The sequence below is a fragment of the Globicephala melas genome, chromosome 3, assembly GCF_963455315.2.
Source record: "Globicephala melas chromosome 3, mGloMel1.2, whole genome shotgun sequence".
NCBI classification, from domain to species: Eukaryota; Metazoa; Chordata; class Mammalia; order Artiodactyla; family Delphinidae; genus Globicephala; species Globicephala melas.
This window is the reverse complement of record NC_083316.1, coordinates 119,565,100-119,585,904: the sequence shown is the minus strand read 5'-3', so window position 1 is coordinate 119,585,904 and position 20,805 is coordinate 119,565,100. Positions and strand designations below refer to the sequence as shown.

The 20,805-nt window shown below is 41.0% G+C and overlaps 1 protein-coding gene across 9 annotated transcripts in view; it reads left to right on the top strand.

Moving 5' to 3' along the window:
* NR3C1 (nuclear receptor subfamily 3 group C member 1) overlaps positions 1 to 20,805 on the top strand; it is a 669,693-nt gene that overhangs the window by 533,463 nt on the left and 115,425 nt on the right. For 3 of the 9 annotated variants that reach the window (XM_030841100.2, XM_060296395.1, XM_060296388.1), the window contains exons 1-2: positions 7,323 to 7,801; positions 10,207 to 11,418. In XM_030841100.2, the coding sequence (XP_030696960.2) occupies positions 10,220 to 11,418 (1,199 nt within the window). In that variant the 5' untranslated portion in view covers positions 7,323 to 7,801; positions 10,207 to 10,219. Of the gene's footprint in view, positions 1 to 6,591; positions 6,611 to 6,765; positions 6,998 to 7,322; positions 7,802 to 7,979; positions 8,103 to 8,333; positions 8,456 to 10,206; positions 11,419 to 20,805 lie in introns of those variants that run through there. The other 6 variants (XM_060296389.1, XM_060296390.2, XM_060296394.1 and 3 more) reach the window with 5 other exon arrangements.

Sequence of the window (20,805 nt, the reverse complement as noted above, 5' to 3'; positions counted from 1 at the left end):
ATCCATATGTATGTTCCTCTTACCGTTTTCTTGTTTTGGGTTTGTTATTATAGGTCTTTTCCTTCTCTTGTGTTTCTTGCCTAGAGAAGTTCCTTTAGCATTTGTTGTAAAGCTGGTTTGGTGGTGCTGAAATCTCTTAGCTTTTGCTTGTCTGTTAAGGTTTTAATTTCTCTGTCGAATCTGAATGAGATCCTTGCTGGGTAATCTTGGTTGTAGGTTTTTCCCTTTCATCACTTTAAATATGTCCTGCTACTCCCTTCTGGCTTGCAGAGTTTCTGCTGAAAGATCAGCTGTTAACCTTATGGGGATTCCCTTGTATGTTATTTGTTTTTTTTCCCTTGCTGCTTTTAATATTTTTTCTTTGTATTTAATTTTTGATAGTTTGATTAATATGTGTCTTGGTGTGTTTCTCCTTGGATTTATCCTGTATGGGACTCTCTGTGCTTCCTGGGCTCAACTGTTTCCTTTCCTATATTGGGGAAGTTTTCAACTATAATATCTTCAGATGTTTTCTCAGTCCCTTTCTTTTTCTCTTCTTCTTCTGGAACCCGTATAATTCGAATGTTGGTGCGTTTAATGTTGTCCCAGAGGTCTCTCAGATTGTCCTCATTTCTTATCATTCTTTTTTTTTTATTCTGCTCAGTTATTTCCACTGTTTTATCTTCCAGGTCACTTATGTGTTCTTCTGCCTCAGTTATTCTGCTATTGATTCCGTCTACAGAATTTTTAATATCATTTATCGTGTTATTCATCATTGTTTGTTTTCTCATTAGTTCTTCTAGGTCCTTGTTAAACGTTTCTTGTATTTTCTCCATTCTATTTCCAAGATTTTGGATTATCTTTACTATCATTATTCTGAATTAATGTTCAGGTAGAGTGCCTATTTCCTCTTCATTTGTTTGGTCTGATGGGTTTTTACCTTTCTCCTTCATCTGCTGTGTGTTTCTCTGTCCTCTCATTTTGCTTAACTTACTGTGTTTGGGGTCTCCTTTTCACAGGCTGCAGGTTCGTAGTTCCCATTGTTTTTGGTGTCTGCCCCCAGTGGCTAAGGTTGGTTCAGTGTGTTGTGTAGGCTTCCTGGTGGAGGGGACTAGTGCCTGTGTTCTGGTGGATGAGCCTGGATCTTGTCTTTTTGCTGGGAGGGACTATGTATGGTGGTGTGTTTTGGGGTGTCTGTGAACTTAGTATAATTTTAGGCAGCCTCTCTGCTAATGGGTAGGGTTGTGTTCCTGTCTTGCTAGTTGTTTGGCATAGGGTGTCCAGCACTGTAGTTCGCTGGTCGTTGAGTGGAGCTAGGTCTTAGCGTTGAGATGGAAGCTTTTGCCGTTTGATATTACGTGGAGCTGGGAGGTCTCTGGTGGACCAATGTCCTGAACTTGGCTCTTCCATCTCAGAGGCACAGGCCTGACACCCGGCTGTAGCACCAAGACCCTGTCAGCCACATGGCAATAAGATGTCCTTGTCAAATGGGGTCCTAGCTGATTCTGAACAGAACCATGAGACACACAGAGACATTCCAGGGACAGTTTTTTTAAAGTAAGTTCTGACAACCCACATAAGATGATCGTGTTGGCTTAATATAAAATTAACATATTCAATGGACTATCATATTCAAAATTATTAATACATACCAAAATGATAAAAATTTATTTGATTCCAATTTTCATTTGATATCATAGATCTAAAGTGGGGTGGAGGGATAGGATGATAGAATCAATGGAAACTACAGCCACGACAAGGAATCATGGGCTATAGGAAAATAAGTTACAAGGTCTCCTTATGTCAAAGGAACCATGTGTGATAAACAACAGTAAAGGTGGGAATGAATGTGGTATACGCTGTGCTCTTTCTTCATCAGGCTGTCTCTTAACTGAAACTACTGAATGCATTCATCTCAAGTAATCCAGGTTTTCCGTTCTCCCTGGAAAACATACTGATTGATGCAGGGCAGGCTGAACACTGGGGCTGAGATTACTTCCTGTACTCCACACATTGCTGTTCCTACCAGTTATGCTCTGTGCTTACCAACACTTCCTGGTGTTTTGGGAGTTTTTTTCCCCAAAAAATATGTTTATTCCATTTGTGTCGTTCTTGTAATTACTCGATTTAATTAAATATTAAGTAAAATGATGAAATATGAGTAATAGAAGAAATTGTTGTTGTTCTATAAAATCTAAATGGAAAAATGCCCTATAAATAACTGCTGTCAAACTAGGTGGATGTAAGACTACTTTAAAAGACTGTGGCAAGGGCAGGGGGGATGAACCATAAAAATTTAGAAATCTACACTCATTTTGTAAGTATTTTAATTTGTTGCTCTTTAAAGAAAACTGGGGAAATCGTAATACTACATATTAATAATAATTGCTAATGACGATTGAACACTTAATATACCCCAGGAATTAGTCTAAGCACTTCACATATATCGAACTTGTTTACTGTTTATAATAACTTGAATTAATACTATTATCATCCCCATTTTATAGATGATGGAAACTGAGGCACAGAGAGTTAGGTTGCCCAAGGTTATTACATTCTTCATAGAGGTGGTGGAGGCCAGCCAGCCAGTCTGGCTCTTAACAGCTATGCTGTACTGATGCCATGTGGGTACAGTTTATACATGAATGAAAACATGGAACGCCAGTCAGTGGGCTCCCCAAAGCTTTAGACCTTCATCAGAGGATTAGAAAATAAATGTTCAATCACAGGTTGTAGGTTTTAAAGCTTAAAATTTCCAAGTATAATTTTTTTTTTACGATTCCCTTGCTTTAACTTTTTTTTTTTTTTCGGTACGCGGGCCTCTCACTGATGTGGCCTCTGCTGTTGCGGAGCACAGGCTCCGGACGCGCAGGGTCAGCGGCCATGGATCACGGGCCCAGCCGCTACGCGGCATGTGGGATCTTCCTGGACCGGGACACGAACCCGTGTCCCCTGCATCGGCAGGCAGACTCTCAACCACTGCGCCAACAGGGCAGCCCAACTTTTTATTTTTTAACTGACTTTTTAATTGAATTAAATACCAGTCCAATCCCATCAGTGAGAAGGTTTTGCCCTCTATGAAGGGACAAGTGAAAACGGTGGTCTTAAGTACATACCAGAATGGGAGTTGAGATCTGTGTACACTGGCATAGGGATTTACTGTAGATACTTGAGCAGGAGCATGACAGGATTTCATTGATTTGGAGGAGTAATCTGGCAGTGAGGCCTGGATTATTTTAATAGAAATGATACAAGAGATGAACAAAATGGGAGAACTCACTTGGATAATATATCAACTGCTATATAAATGTAAAAAGTGGTTTGTTACCATTCAGGTTTAAGGTTTCATTGACCTTAGGACACAGTCTCAAACCCTTTCCATTCCTTCCTTCCTTCCTTCATTCACTCATCATTTAACAGATATCCACTGGGCACCTACTATGCACTAGTGATATAGCGATGAAAAAGACAGACACAGGCTCTGCCACCACAGGGCTTTTATATTCTAGTGGAGGACACAGAAATTTAACAAATGAATCCAGAAATAACAAGCTATCACTGTAATGTGCTACCAAAGTACAGGACAGTATAGGAACAAACAGTAATAGGTCTTTGTTTGTTTGTTTTAGGAAGGAGTACTCGGGTGTTTAAACGTAAGACAGTTAAAATGAGGATCTTGAGTACTACCTGTACACATTTCATTAACTCATTTGGCCTCCACAACAATTCAGTAAAAGTGATATTATGACTAGTTGACTGAATGTTTTATTATAACTACGTACTGGTCTCTGTTGTAGGAGTGGGACATATAGCAATGAACAAGACAGAAAAGGTTCTTGCCTTGATTGAGTTTGGATATATTACCTTCATTCTCACCTTTGCTTCTGAGACAATCAAATATATTCCCCCTCAGATGGGGATTCATCCTATTTCTTCTTCTGTAGTAATTATAACTTCCCAGGGTTACAGATTAGTAATTTTCATATCTACAGATTTAAGATAGTATATATAAAACACTTTCAATGGTGCCTGGCAGATAGTAGAAGTTCAATAAATATTAACTACTGTTAGAATTGCTGTTGTTATTACATGCTTAATCTCATGTCTTTTCTGGTACACTGGATTTCATTTCTTGAACTAAATTCCATACACACTTATTGCAAGCCTATCATGGAATTTACATACTCTTTCATGGAAGTTACAAGATCAGTGAAGAAAAATCTCGTTAATATTGTCTATTTCTATCCTCCACGCTTAGCTGTGTGGTCTTGGATACACCTCAAGCTCTGTAAGCCTCAGTTTCCTCATGTTGAAAAATTAGAGTAATACCTATCCATTCAGCTATTGTCAGCAGAAGTGGACAGCAGACGTGTGTGTATGTGTCTGTTGGGTTAATCAATAAATGTTAGCCATAAAGCACAATTCTAACTCTGAAAAGCAAACACTGGGCTAATCTACAGTTTGTGCATGCTTTCAAATGAGCATGCAAGACTAAAGAATGAGAGTTTTTTCTATCAAATTAAAAAATTAACAGGCATATTTAGACCACTGAAAAGAAAAAATCAGGAAAATTCCACACTTTTGCTCCACTGAAAGTGTTTTCAAGGGTGATTTTTAATTTGAAATGATGTGTCCTCTCCCATTTTAAAGTTATCCACTGGACCTGCAGGAAAAAATGAGTGGGGAGAAAGTTAATTGGGAACTCTTATAAAAGCAGATGTTGTTTAAAAGCAGGGTATCCACCACCTACAATGTGAACAGGTAAGAGAGATGAGGTGGATTTTTTTTAGAGCACAGATTCAACTATGCAATAGGTTTATGGTATGGGAAGAGGTACTTGATTAGGTATCTGTTATGGTCCCTTTACATATATATATGTACAAATTATTATATATAATATACTACATATATAAATAGTTCCTACTATTCTAAGCAGATGTACAAGGATGATCATTTCAGTACGTTATTTAACTCATTTTTAAAACATGCGTAACATTTTGTATTGTAGGTTTGAGTCTTGATTTTTTTTTCATGAAGCTGTTGGTTGTTTGGGGACCCAATGCAGCAAAGCCATCTGATTCTAATATTTGAGACTCAGAAGGCAGGACACCTGGCAGGTAGGCTAAGTAGCGTTCTCGAGTCAATTCTCATTTACTATCCACTATGAGCACCCAAGACAGGGGCCTCCCTCCAGTTGACTTGAACCAAGGGAAAGAAAAGAGGAATCATCTCGTCTGTATCCAGAGGGGTTTTGTTAACAACTGGGTTGCTCGGCTTTCTTCATAAAAATTCTCCTGGCTGAGGGTTCTAGCAGCCAGGGTTGGCTGAGGGTTGGCAAAGGTCTTGGTTCCCTTCTCTCTTCCGAGGCTGTGAGCGTATATTCCTTTGCCAAGATGGCGGCCCTGGCATCATCTGGAGGCGGCCCGCGCAGATCGCCTCCGGGCGGGCGGCTCGCTAATAGCCTAGTTCTCTCCCGTCATCTCGAACGACACACGGGGCAGCGCCTACACCCCCAGAACCGAGAGAGGGCAACCTAGGCTGCCCGCTAGACAGAACCTTGGCCAAGATGGTGGACGCGCGGCCGGGCGGTGTCAGCTGCCTTTACCAAGATGGCGGCAGGCGGCTTCCGGCACGCACTCCCCCCAAATCCTCTGCAAGATGTCAGGGCAGAGCAGCCGCCGCCAGTCTGAGCGCGGCCGGGCGCCCGGGCAGAGCTAGGTGGATCTGCGGCAGCCTCCGACCCCGGCTGCAGCTGGCAAGCGCTGTCACCTGTGGGGTCGCAAAAGTTACCCTCCCAACCCCTAAAGCAACACAGCACAACCTTTCTCCGAGTCACACAAATCATAATATGTGCCGCCCAAGGTAGGCGGCTCGATCCCGGCGTCGCCCAAGCCCTCCAGACGCGGCGAGCTGGGGAAGGGGGCTGGGGCGGGGGCCACCGGCGCGCACTCCTCTCGCCCCACTCCCCTTTCGTTGGGGACAGGCCACGTGTTTCCCTCGGACAGAGGGGGAGGCGCGTAACGGGAAGAGCTGGAAGGAGTTTAATGCTGACATTTTAAAGCTGCGTGTGTTCTTTTATTTGGAGGGATGGGGGTCCCACGAACACGAAAGGGTGGGCGACGCATTGAGGCGAGTGCAGCAAATGTCAAGATTCGGGGGAGGGGCCTCCGCGGGAAACTTGGACGTGGGCCCCGAAGGGGGTGGAAGGAGAGGTCAGGAGTTGGGGTGGGGGAAGGAGGGCGTACTGTGCAAGCAACTTACTGTTTCGCTTGCAACTTGCTTTTAAGCCTGCCACCTCCCGCTTTCCTTAAAAATAAAAATTTAAAAATGCAAAGAAATCCAGTTCGCTGGAGGTTTTGCATTTGGCGTGCAACTTCCTTCAAGTGTGAGCGCGCTAGGAGGGAGGGAGAGATGGGGGTTGAACTTGGCAGGCGGTGCCTCCTTCTGCCGCCGCCGCTGCCGCCTCGCAGGCTCGGAGAAGAGGGTGGGGGACAGTCGGGGCGCAGGGGAGGGTGGGTTCTGCTTTGCAACTTCTCTCCCGGTGCGAGCACGCGGCGGCGGCTGCAGACAGGGCCGCCCAGACGATGCGGGGGTGGGGGACCGCCGGCACGCGACTCCCCCCCGGCCCAGAGTATGTATGCGCCGACCCCCTTCCCTGCCCTCCCCTCCCTGAAGCCTCCCCAGAGGGCGTGTCTGGCCGTCCGGCCCTACGAGGGGCCGAGACGCCGCTGCACCGTTTCCCTGCAACCCTGTAGCCTCGTGCGAAGTGACACACTTCGCTCAACTCGGCCCGGGGGCGGCGGCGCGGACCACCCTCGCGGCTCTGCTGCGGGCCGCGCCCCGGCTCCCCCAGCCAGCCCGCTGTCACCCGCAGGGGCGCTGACGGTTGCTGCCGAGGGACCGGGCGAGCTCCGGACTGGGTCGGGAGTCGCAGAGCTGGGCTGGGGCGGGAAGGAGCAGCGAGAAGAGAAACTAGAGAAACTCGGCTTCCCTCCGAAGCCCGCCCCAGAAAGACCAGGTCGGCCCCCGCCGCCGCCTCCTCTCCTTTCTCCTGGGGGGTGAGGGGTGGGGGTCGAGGAGAAGCCTCGGGCGCCCAGGAAGCAGCCTCGGCGGGGGCCGCGCCGGGGGGCCGCGGGCGGGCAGGCGCCGTCGCGGCCGGGGTGCCGGGGCACGCGCGGAGGGCGTGGGGGCGGGGGCCGCGGCCGCCCCTGCAGTTGCCTAGCGTCGCCAACAGGTTGCACCGTTCCCCGCGCCGCCGCGCGGCCCCTCGGGCGGGGAGCGGCCGGGGGTGGGGTGGGAGCGCGTGTGTGTGCGAGTGTGTGCGCGCCGCGGCGCCGCCTCCGCCCGCCCCCAGCTCGGTCCCGCTCGTCTGCAGCGGCCGGGCGGCCCTTTCGCTTGGCCGCGCTGCCTCCCCTCCTCCTCCTCGTCCTCCTCCTCCTCCATTTTGCGAGCTCGAGTCTGTGACGGGAGCCCCAGTCACCGCCCGCCCGTCGGGGACGGATTCTAGTGGGTGGAAAGAGACGCAGCAGCCGGAGCGGCGGGAGCGGCGGGGCGCCGGCACGGAGGACGCGCGCCCGAGAGCCCCGGCCCGCGAAGACGGGCGCGGGGCGGGGAGCTGGGTTGTCAGCCGGGAAATGGGAGACTTTCTCAAATAGGGGCTCTCCCCTCCCCCCATGGAGAAGGGGGCGGCTGTTTACTTCCTTTTTTTAGAGAGAAAAAAAATCTCTCGCTCCCGCTCCTCCTGCTTTCACACGCTAAGTTGTTTATCTCGGCTGCGGTGGGAGCGGCGGACGGTGTGGGGTGAGTGGCGCCGCCGGCAGAGGTAAGGGGAGGGGAGGGCCGGGGGCTGGGCCCCCACGGGCGCTCGCGCCCCGAGGTGCGGGCCGGGGCCGGGAGGCCGGCTCGGGGGCGCCGCGGGAGCCTGCAAAGTTTTATTAGCTTCGGGTAGTGGGGGTGGGGGCTGGCGAGGGCCGGGGGACGGTGACGACAGGGCAGCGCGCGGGTGACAGCGCTGGCCTCTTCCTCTCCCTGGACCGCCGTCCCCTGGCCGAGGGGGAGGAACCCGAGCTCTCTGCGAGTGGAGCCTCGTCGAGCCGTCCGGGTTTCCAGGCTCTCGTTCGCTGGTGAGGAATCCTGGTCTCTCTCTCTTTTTTTTTTTTTCCTTCTTCCTCAAGTCCCTTTTCTTTTCCCTCCCAGGGGGCCTCCCAGACACCCATTTTTTTGGTGAACGCTGAGCCGCGTCTGAATCCTGCTCGCCCGACTCTGTCCGCTCCACCCTAGAGCGCCCGAGCGCGAGCAGGGTTTGTGTCGAGGCTCCAGTGCGTCTCCTTTCTGGCGGGCGCGCAGGGGTGTGTGTGAGTGTGTGTGTGTGCGCGCGTGTACACACGCAGGGGGCTGACAGACTGCTACTCGGAGACTTCGGCCAGGGCTGGTGTTATCTGGTAGAAGTGGGCGTGTCGGAGAAAGAACTCAACAGGTCTGGACATATTTCTTTTTTAACCTCGCGCTTTTCTCTACCCCCCCCCCCCGCCCCGCGAGGGTTTGTTCTTTAGCGCTTGGCATCACTTCGCTCCTGACGTTTTGAAGTGGCCCCTTTTAGAAGAAGACCCTCCCGAACCATAATAGTTTCGTGGTGCGATTTTTGACAAGCGCTAGTCGGACGTTTTGAGGTTGCAGACTTGGTAATTGCAGCCTTGTAATGCTGCTTAAGACCCCTTGGCATGGTTCATTAAGGCAATTACTGTGACAGGGTTATTTGCAATTTAAACGGGGGGATAAAATCGTTTGAGGGATCGTTTCGTTTTATGAAGTATTGTTTTGGTTTCGAGTTTGAAGGCAGCTGTCAAAGTGGCGTGGAAATTCATTAGGCTCCATTTGATACCTTGTGTTTAGAGATCGTTATCAGCTAAACAGGGCGGAGGGGCGGGGAGATAAGCAGTTTACCCTCAACCTCAAGATTTGTAGTGGCACGTCCCCACCTCTCTGTCTACCTTCATCACGCTCCACTTTTAGCGAGGGCCAGTGAAGTTTATGCTTCTTAAAGTCTCTATACGGGAAAACTTTCCTTTCATTGGACAGGATTTGACTATACTGTCGCAAATATGCTTATCAAAGTCTCTGCCCGCCTCTTAAACCATCTTGATTGTCAACAATCTTCTAGCAACCTAACCCTCTTGAGAGTAGGCTCAGAATTAGGATAGGTGAAGGTTTAGAATGCAGGGAGAATTATTCTGAGCATTGTATTATTTTACTTGGATTTATATGAATGTGATTTTACAGTTCTGGGGTGGTTATTTTTCCCTTTGTTTTTCAATACTTCGATATATGGAAAGGAAAATCTTAATTTAGAGACATAATAGTATTTCATACTGAGGGTCTTAAGTAGTTTTAAAAGAAAATGTAGCTTCATCTAGATTTTATTGTGTTGTAAGGGTTTGAGAGAGCTATATTTCTTATACCGTATTTAAAATATTGTAATGAGAAGCTACTACACATTCCTTTTTAAATCTAAATTTTAGTTAGCTTGTATACAGTGTGTTTCATTTCATATGTCCAAAATTTGAAAGCAGGCACTATTAGGCACATTCAGTAAGAAATATCGGTTAAAAATAGGAGCCTTTTCCTACCCTATTGGAAGATGAGCAGACCATCATTGTTTATCTTCCAAGTAAAATGCATGGTTCACCAGTAGGTTGTACTAAAAGGTTTGGATGTGTGACCAGCCGGTAGGAGAGGAATTGGGAGTAATTAGAGATAGAGAATTCTAGCATAGTGTTTATCAGATTTTATGTTTATTAGTTCTCAGAAAAGCCAACAACCTTGACTGGTTGAAAAGAGGTAGGAATTTCAATGATCATACTTCCTTTTTTTTAACTAAATACTTTGACATCAACTTGAACCTTCAGAATAAACAGATGTAATGAATTATAATGTCCGTGATTAACAAAGTTACCAATTTGTGAGTGGCAGGATGAATAGCCAAGCTTAGTTTGATACAGTTTTGTTCTCAGCTGTGCAAATGGACTGCATTGTACTTTTAAATGTGGCACACTGAATGCGAGCAGGAGACATGGCTTTTATTTTACGGAAGTCAGAATCTACTCTTCTGATAACAAGGAATTAGATTCGGAATTAACTAAAAGGTTCATTTAACAGGCTCTTACTAATCGGATCACAGAGATAATGTGATTTTATAGCTTATTATGTCCCCCTCTCTTTTTTTTGTAGCTGATATTCACTGATGGACCCCAAGGAATCATTAAGCCCCCCCAGTAGAGAAGAAATCCCCAGCAGTGTGCTTAGTCGAGAGAGGGGAAATGTGATGGACTTCTATAAAACCCTAAGGGGAGGAGCTACTGTGAAGGTTTCTGCATCTTCACCCTCACTGGCTGCTGCTTCTCAGGCTGACTCCAAGCAGCAAAGACTTTTGGTTGATTTTCCAAAAGGCTCCGGAAGCAATGCGCAGCAGCCAGATCTGTCCAAGGCAGTTTCACTCTCAATGGGACTGTATATGGGAGAGACAGAGACAAAAGTAATGGGAAGTGACCTGGGATTCCCACAGCAGGGCCAAATGAGCCTTTCCTCTGGGGAAACAGACTTTCGGCTTCTGGAAGAAAGCATCGCAAACCTCAATAGGTCGACCAGTGTTCCAGAGAACCCCAAGAATTCAGCATCAGCTGCTGCCTCTGCTGCCCCCACAGAGAAGGAGTTTCCAAAAACTCACTCTGATGTATCTTCAGAACAGCACAATTTGAAGGGCCAGACTGGCACTAATGGGGGTAACGTGAAGTTGTACACCACAGACCAAAGCACCTTTGACATATGGAGGAAAAAACTCCAGGATTTGGAGTTTTCTTCTGGGTCCCCAGGTAAAGAGACAAGTGAGAGCCCTTGGAGCTCAGACCTCTTGATAGATGAAAACTGTTTGCTTTCTCCTTTGGCAGGAGAGGATGATCCATTCCTTCTGGAAGGAAACTCAAAAGAGGACTGTAAGCCTCTTGTCTTACCGGACACTAAACCTAAAATTAAGGATAATGGAGATCGGATCTTATCAAGCCCTAACAGTGTGCCACTGCCCCAAGTGAAAACAGAAAAAGAAGATTTTATTGAACTCTGCACCCCTGGAGTAATTAAGCAGGAGAAACTGGGCCCAGTTTATTGTCAGGCCAGCTTTTCTGGAGCAAATATAATTGGTAATAAAATGTCTGCCATTTCTGTTCATGGTGTGAGTACCTCTGGGGGACAGATGTACCACTATGACATGAATACAGCATCCCTTTCTCAACAGCAGGATCAGAAACCTATTTTTAATGTCATTCCACCAATTCCTGTTGGTTCAGAAAATTGGAATAGATGCCAGGGATCTGGAGATGATAACTTGACTTCCTTAGGGACTTTGAACTTCTCCGGTCGATCGGTTTTTTCTAATGGCTATTCAAGGTAAGATTAATGCTTTCTGTTTCTTGAGAATGGTACATTTAAGATCAATTGATAGATTTAAGTATTCATTTATTTGAATGTGTTCGACAACAATTCAAGTGCTTTTTCATGTGAATAAGTTTAAGCGGGCTCTTGAAAGTAGGCATGGTAGAAAACCTAAGTGATTGGTCTGTACAAAACCCTTCCCAGTATTTTTTTTCCCCCCTGAAATAATGGTATTTAGTATCCCATTGGCCAGTAATTGAAATTTTTATGTAAAAATTTTAAAGAATACTGCTCATTTACAGGTGTCTTTAGTAAAAAATATGTAAATTCAAGGGGTTATAGTGTTTAGAAATATATATTTATTGTGCATATTTTTAAAGCTGTTTTAGAATATGCTCTTACACTACGATGAAAAACACCCGTAATACTTCACGTAATCAAACGTTGTGCTGTATTTGTACATTTGTGAAGTGTTAGCCTGAGGAGATTAAAGGGTTAAAAATTAGAAGTACTAACAATGAACCCTTTTCTTCAAACTGAACCTTGAAGAATCTGAGTTCTGAGATTGCTAAAGCAATGCAGTCAGTGCGCAGTGTACCTGACGAGAGTGTTAGACGTGGGACTTGCCCACAGCGTTCCTGACCTAAAGCAGATAAGTTGTGTCTGCTGATTGGTCTCTTTAAGAAAGGAATTGGTGGCAACACGTTGCTTGATTTTACTTTCAAATGTTCTTACAAGTTCTCAAGTAGATAGCTGATGGCCAACATTGTTGAGCTTCAGTCTCAGCTATGTTTGATTTGTTTCTCTGTCTCCTTTTTTCTGCATCATTTTTAAGTATATTGACATTTCCATTTGACCTCAAAAAGGTCTGTTAAAATGTAATTACCAGGAGAAAGTTCTAAATGTAGGTGTATCTTCCTAGGAGTTAAGTTCTCTATCCTGCACCCCCACCCCCAGTTCAGATAAATGTATATCACATTTTAGGTGTGAAGGAAAATATAAAAATGTAATTGTAGAGACACAAGATTGATTGATTAATCAGTGGGTTTTTTTGAGGGAGGAGGAAGGGCATAGTAGACACAGTGATTTCTTTGTATGTAAGTACTGTAAGTTCTTAAATATTCGTGTTCACATTAACTAGTCATTGAAGATTTTATTTAAAACTCTTTTTAAAAATGCTTTTTCTGTTAAAGGTATATTCTAATACTGAGGTGTCTATTTTCTTTCCTCTTTAAGTAGGAAGCTTTGCTTGTTGGGGAAAAAATTTAGACTTAGATTTAGGCTATGTTCTGTTCCTTTAAAAGGCTTAGATGTTTCTTATCAAAAGAAAAAAAAATCCTGGGTTCTTGTGTGTCTTAACGTAAACTACCTACTAATCTATTATTAAAATAATAATTATCTTTTACTTAGAAGAACACTTCAGCTTTTTATTGCTATCATTCTGAATTGAAGGTTTAAAATGTTTTCAGTAAGGAGATTTGAGATGTTATCGCATAAGCTGTTGTGTTTAAACGTTAAAAGACATGCTGTGTTTTAAATTTTTCAATCTCAAATTTTTGGCAGTGGAATTGATGATTGAATGTGCTTGTTTGTCTTGAAAGAGTAAGTACAGTTGGTTTGACTAAGCTTTCTGTAGGAAACTTACATTGATTTATAAAACATGGAATCGTACAAAGAAAAATCATATATCTTAGGAAAAGCTTGGTGATTATTAATGCTTTTTGTTCTGATAATCAGCATGGTAATGTTATCATTTTCCTTACTACAAAAAAGGCATGGAACAAGAACTTATCATTTTCCATTCACAATGAACTTTCATTAAGCCCTATAGAATCTAGGATCTGGAGAGTAAGTCTTAGATGAATATAGTTATCCTTAAATCATTAAAGATCATTTTAGTACTTTTTCTAGTAGTTTATAACATTTAAAGTGTGTCAGCCTCATAACAGCCATATGATAGTAGACAAAGCAATGATGATGTGGCTCTTTCAAGATTCTTTAATATCCAGTGAAATGATTATTTTATGCCAATGTGTGATTTGGAATTATAATCAGTAGTTTGTGTCCTAATGAAAAGGTATAATATCTTTACAGGATAGTTTGAGAAAGTTTGAAAATTTTGTACCTTATGGGATTAACATTGGGAACTGTGATTACCCAGAACAAAGCTTCTTCCAAATAAATTGAAACAATGTTTCTTTTTTACCATCATTGAATTAGCCTGTTGTTTCCAAACAATAGCCTTGATATAACTAAAATTGGTTGCTTTCTCTTCTCTATATGTTACTTTGGTTCCAGCCAAACATTAAGGCCAGTGACCCTGAGTAATCAGCAGGTATATCAACATGTTGAGACAACTATACTGAATACTGACTTTCTGAATTTAGATATAGAAATATTAAATCCACTAATAACTTGCCTTCTATTTAAGTTTTTTAAAGCAAAAATTGTAATTTGACTTTTTAAGATGTCACCTAAAATTGCTTTTTCTTAGTATGCTTGAAAAAAGTCACTTTACACTCTGTTTTGGGAGGGAAGGCAATTCCTTCTGATGTGTCAACATAGCACAACATCCAGTTATTATGTTAAATTGTAAAATTATGAGTGTCATGATTGAGCATAGTAAAGTTTTTTTTTTTAAGGTTTAAGTTCGTTGATAGTAAAACAAGAGAAACCTCATTGATACTCAAATACATTCTTTAAGTAAAACGAACTAGCCATTCTACCTTAATATGCTTTTTAAATTCTGAAATTCAGTAAATTTAGCATAAACGTGTAACATTGATGAAGGCAGATTTCTGCATGATTTGATTTTCAGCATTGTTTTACTTGAGCATTAATGGTGAAACTGCTGAAAAGAGGCAAAGAAGTAAATGGTTTCAGGTGGAATTAGAGCTTTTATTGGGATTATGTTGAAACTTTAGTATTAAAAAGTTGATCGTTTTCTGAAGGGTATGATTATTGGAGAGAAAGAATGACACAAAATGAATTTGTAAATTCAGTCTTAGGTGGAGTTTAGGGCTCTGTTGGTTGCCATTTAATGAAGCTATGAAAATTTATGTAGATTTTAACATCTCATTATTAATTGCACCTGTGTCTAATTTTATTAACATAATGCAAATGAAGACCTGTACAAGCACAGGATGAGTGAAGCAAATTCTGTCCCTTTTTCATTTTTCTTATTAACATCATGTTGAATGTTTTCTCAGAGAAGGGAGGCATAAAGAAGAGATTTTTATTGATTTTCCCCCTTTTTAATGGATACTTTCTTTACTTCCTTTTTCCTCTCCTTCCAGAGGTTCTGGCAGTGAGTGTTTCAATCAGTGTCTTTTTTAACCTTAATGTTTCTGATATTCACTCATAAAACGATTTCTGAATGTTAAAGGAGATTTGCTTTTGGCTCTTTGTGTATTTTTAGCTTTATGATAATCTTTTCCTTTTCTTAAAACCCTCTACTTCTTTATGGCTATATTATTAGTAAAAGAAAAAAAAAAAAACACAAGGTAAAACACATTGTGTATTCAGGTGTGTCAATTTAGTGTGGAATGACTCCAGTATAGAAATGTGTGATTAGCGTGTGGTCAGATTTTATTGAAATTACTTCTTGTGATGTTTCTTTGGCTATTCCATTATATTTTTATAACTGATAAAATAATTTGTATTATAATGCTGTTTTGGTTTTATCTATTGATGTTACAGATATTTTAGTTAATCTGACCACTTTCAACATTATGTTGACTGTTTATAAATTTTATGAAAGACCTATTCTGAAACATACCTTCCATAAATGTAGCTTAAATGCAAATTGTAATAGTAGTAAAATTCATATGTGTGTAGAGATCACTTTAGGGGCTTTTTGAGATTTTAGTGAAGGAGAGATTGACTCAAAAGGGTTTATTTTAGTATGAGTGACTAATGTGAAAGAACATCTGTATTAATTGGTTGATTATAAGTCTTAATCCACACTGGCCTGCAGGTGATTGAAATAGGCTAGTTGTTAGGAAATCTTAATTTACGTTGGGTTTAAAATAAGCCTGGGACATATTTCTTAAAACCCACTTTTTCTTACTTTTAAGATCACACCTAATTTTACTGAGCAATAAGTTCTCATTATGTACTGCTGTTTATCTGAGCAAATTAAATAGACAAAATAGGTTTGTGCCTAATAGCATTTACCTTCTGAGGATATCCTGGTAATTGTGTAATGCCGTTTTTACAGGTATTTGCCAAAGTAATGGGCACTTGCTTCCATATTTCTGAGTCAAGGAAAATGTATATTGGTAAATCGTATTGCAAAAGAATTTTCAAGAAATATTTTGTTGAATTAAACTATAACTGAAAAAAATCAACTACTTACTGACCTCTACAGAAGTGTTTCGAAGCCCATGCTCTCTTTACTTCTGTAACTTCAGAGAGCCAGCTGCTCTCATTTCCTTCTGGCTTGTTCTACTCGTGTTTTGTATTTTCAAGTAAATAAAAATATTCTTATGGGGAACTTCCATTTAGGGGGGAAAAAAAAAGAGAAAAGATCTGTTAAGTGTTCCTCTCTCTTTGAATTGTGCATGATCATTTTTATGTTAGCCTAGATTAGAGTGTGAGTTTTAATGGTAATTTTTGTATTGATTTTACCCAGTAAGTTATAGTTTAGAAAGTAAGCAATTTTATAGTGGTTCAAAAATTAGTTGTAGAGAGTGATTTCAACCCCCAGACACCTAATTATGACAGGTTGCCTTTTTATTCCTCACTACCGTCACAAATGTCCCTTGAATACGGGTTTCCAGTGGAGTTTGTGAATTAAAGGGTATTGGGGGAAGGCAGGCAAGAGAGGGAGGGGCGGTGGAGATGTGGAAAGGTGGAAGATAAGTTTAGAAACATCAAGAGCAATTCCGAAAACCAACAATTTGGATCAGCTGTCATGAAGTCAGAGGACTAAAAAAAGAAAAATTTAGGGCTGTGTTTCAGGATTACAATTTAGTTTCTTTTATCTGAGGTAAAAATCTAAAGCTAATTGTGGCAATATAACCCTGATGTTTATAGGATTACATTGTTGTCTTTTGCTATACTTTATTACCAAAAAAAAAAAAAAAGATGGAATGGAGATTTTAATTCCTTTTAGATTATTTCAGCTAAGATCAAGTTCATATTTCCCCCATTTTTATAGGCTGCTATTTAATCAATAACAATCTAATTACTGGCATGTAGTTGAAACAAGGATGATGTGTTATGTTGATAAAACCACTTTATATTTCCTAGTGCACTTTGACATACACTGTCATCTGACTATGGAGTACAACCCTCTTCTCTAGTAATATATTTCCGTGGGTTGCATATTTTTCTGCTGGAATGTTAAAGAAATAAGTTCTTATTTATGTTACATATATATAATAAATTATGGGATTCTGCAGTTGCCAGATGGTCATTTAAACTATTTATATTGCAATATGGTCCTTAAAGTCAATTATTTTGAATGGAAATGTGTCATCACCTAATTTTATCTCTGGGCCAGTTTAAATATTAATGACTTATCTTAGTAGAGCTGCATGCTTAAACATACTTTTCCAGAGTAACTCAAATATTAATTTTGAATGTTTTAAAACTTTTTTTCTTTTGAGCAAGTTTCAGCGAGATTAAAACTATCTATAATACAACAAATTTAGTGAAAGCCTCTTATTTTAGAATTTTTTTCTTTCACGCTGTTAGCGCTCCAAAAATATCTGTGGGGAGAGAAAGGTTTAATGATATGATTAGTTGTAAATGTTCAGCACGTTATCTTACATGGAATTTTAATTTTTTTAACAATTTGAGAGTTCAACTTAAGTATGCAGTGTTTAGGACATACAGTTTGTTGCAATAAATGTTAACTTTTCTTTTTACAATAAAATTAACCTTTATTCTAGTTGATTTCATAATTATTCTTAATATTTAGCTGTGGCTATTATGAAAGTATATTTGATAGCCAATTTTTTAAAGCTATTGTGAAATGACATCTAACTTAGTACATGCTTTATTATTTCATGCTGGTTGGGGCAATGCAGTGACTTATGACCTTATGATTGTCACATGTTGAACTGTAAAGCTCTACCGGTTTGCTATGGACACTTTTACTTTGTTGTTGTTTTACTGTTTTTGTGCTTTTGTAATTATTGGGGATAAGGGTTTTCTTAATTTTAAGATGATATAAATTGCAAGTTTGGTGGGTTTTTTTCCTAATCTTCAAATCCCTTCCAAACAATTTAATTTAGTTATTCAATAGTAGAAATAGTAGAAGGAAGAAGAAGACTTGAGTTCTAAGACTGAGCTGAACAAATCTATGACCTTGAGTAATTAGGTGTTTTAGAGTCAAAATATTTTCTTTACAATTATATATGAATTATTTTCAAAACGTGTGTGTACTTCTGTTTCTAAAATTCTGCAATCTTCTTAACCTATTGTTTTAGTGAAGGAGGCAACTGGGGTAGGGAATGATATACTAAAACTGGGTCTTTGTACATTATCAAGAAGTACAAGACAAGAATGAACCCAGATTTGGTATTTTTATGAAATAATAATTTAAAATAACGTAGTTGGTGGTACATAGAAAATAATATGTAAACACTGTTGTTGGTAGAGCCAGAGAGGTGGGGCTCTTGGGTTCTCAAAGCTTGCTTTCTATGTTTGGTACAATGATTTTAGATTAGAGCTTAAAGGGAGTTGAGAGCTCATCTACTCCCCACACTCTCATTTCTGAGATGAGGATGAGACCTATAGAAAGTGTCTAGAGAAAGATCACAGAATTAGTTAGTGGTATCACACTTTGAATACCTAATTCTCAATAGTCTAAACTCCTCAGCAGGCTTCTCTCAACATCTAGTCTCTAGTTGTAGAGATCTGAAACATAATACAGATGAGGCAGGTATTCTATGAAAGTTACTTTGAAGTTAACTATATTGTCCATATTCTTTCCTATATATTTTTAACCTTAAAAATCTTAGGAAAAAAGATTATTAAAAATCTTTAATTTTGTGGCACCACTATGCTAAGGACTTTGTATGCATTCATCTCATTTAAACCTCTTAACAATGCTATGAAGATTTTTAATTCTAGTTTCTATATTGTTACTGATTCTGTCCTTAACTTTGCGGTATTGAAGGCAGCTGTTATTTACCTTAATTTTATAGGTGGGGAAATCTGAGACATTTAAAGAAAAAAAGAAAAACATAGGAATACTTAATAGTGATCTGAAGGGAAATATTTGATATTGTGTTAGAAATCCCTCTTGGATCTTCAGTAATTTTTATTTGTCATCAGTGAATTTGTAAACAAAATATAAAGGAGAAATGGGATCATGCCTCTCTGCTGTCTTGCATACATTTGTGTAGTCACTTACGGCTCCCTGTCACAGTTTCAGCTTCTGGAAAATAGGGAGAGCACCCAGCATTCTTGCTTGCGAGTCTTATGCATGGTGGTTTACTTTGAAAATTAAAAAGTACTATAAAAATTCAACGTGGAATTCTTAAAGCTCTGCAACGTCTACTGAGCTCAAACCAGCATGACCCTCACTGGCTTAAGTACATTGGGACATCTGTGCCTATGGAGGTATTTCCTATTTATCAAGCACTAAGACTTTTTCAGTGTCTACTATGTATAATCCCTGAAGGGTCATGGATCCCAGTTTTATAAGGACTAATATATTTAAAACCTTCTAGTGCCAAGATCGCTTTTTTACATGGATATATTTTTCAGTTTGGGGTTTTTGTTAGCTTTTCAATGCCATCTGAACTTAATAGCCATACTGATAACTTCAATCACATTGTTATCTTTTTCTAAATAAACGCCAGAATACCCCCCTTTCTGTTTTACTGTCTGGTATTCTTGTAAAATCAAGTATGCAAAGATCCTTTGTCATTAAGAAACTTTAATTTGAAAAGCTGTGAGAAAAAGAGCTTCTGACTATAATGAATACCAAAATTTATCCTAAGTTCATAAATTTGGGAGAATTATGAAGCTCACTTGACTTTATTTACTGACTTTTTTCTTTTTGATAAAGTGGTTGAAAAAAACTGCAGAAAAATTTAGTGGATTAAACCAAAGATATAAATCTCTTTAGATAACAAAGAACCGAGTACAGAAACACGTTAAGTGGCAGTTTCTTATCACTAGACACATACAGTGGGCTGGTGTCGGTGCAGTCAGTGGGTACTACGTTTTGAATATAATCTAAGAAGAAATGTTTCTAAAGGAAAGGTAAGAAAAATAGGTGAAATAATCTCTAATTCAATATATTAGGGATGAGTGATCCTTTAATTGATAATAATCATTTAACAAGATAATAATCACTTAACAAGATAATAATCACTTAACAAGACTGTGCGGTGCTTTGGGGGGTACCAAAGACACTATTTGAAAGAGAAAACAGAGAAGCCGGAAGAAAAAGTTAGAACTAAGAAATCCATGGAAGTTCTAAATGCCAGTTCCAGTGTCTGGTTGAATCTGATTTTTCGAATGCCTAAGTGCTTCTGTATGAATACTGGGAAATATATAAGCAGCCTAGTTACACTGTGTTAATAGGTGGACGAGCCACAAAGGCCTGTCCTAGGAAGGGAATTCTTGAGATGGGTGGAGTGGGAGGTTGACTACAACATCTCAAAGGTCCTTGCAACTGCCCTGGCAGCAGCAAACACTTACTGACCTAGGCATTGGGCATCCAGAGATAAAGAAGAGAGATATCCCCAACCGCGACTTCACAGATCTTCTCGAGGTCTTCATACTTGTCCCACCCTGCATCCCACTGCACCCCACCCCACAACTTTCTACATCCATTTTGCTTTTTGAAATGTCCACTTACCCCAGAAGGCATAACTGAAACATCATAGAGGAGGAGAGTGTGTGGATGCATGGAAACAGGAGTTGATTCAGTTATTTGGGATAAAAAGGCGGTAACAAGGAGTCTGAGACAGATGGAAAGAATGAGCTGATTAGATGAGGAATGAATAGTTGGGAATGAGCCAGCAGGAGACTAATATGTACAGTGTTGTCATCCTATACATTACATGATATAAGACAAGGAGAAAACATGATTTGCGTGCTTAGTGCATAACCTCAGGTTATACCACCTTGGTGTAAGACTTTCCTTTTCTTCTAGTCACTTAAGAATATCTCCTAACTCTCTGGAAGAAGCATAATCCTCTTTTTAGGTCCCCTGATGCATTTTATGCCTGGGAACATTCTCCTCCCGGATATCTACATGGCTCTTTCTCTCACTTTATTCAGGTCTCCACTTAAACATCAGCTCCTAAGAGAGGCCTCTCTGACTGCTTTATCTGAAATAGTAGCATCTTTCACATACTCTTCCCTTCCCCTCAATATTATATACCTAATTGTTTGTGTCTTATCTGCTCACCTGCTGAAACCTGAGTTCCATAA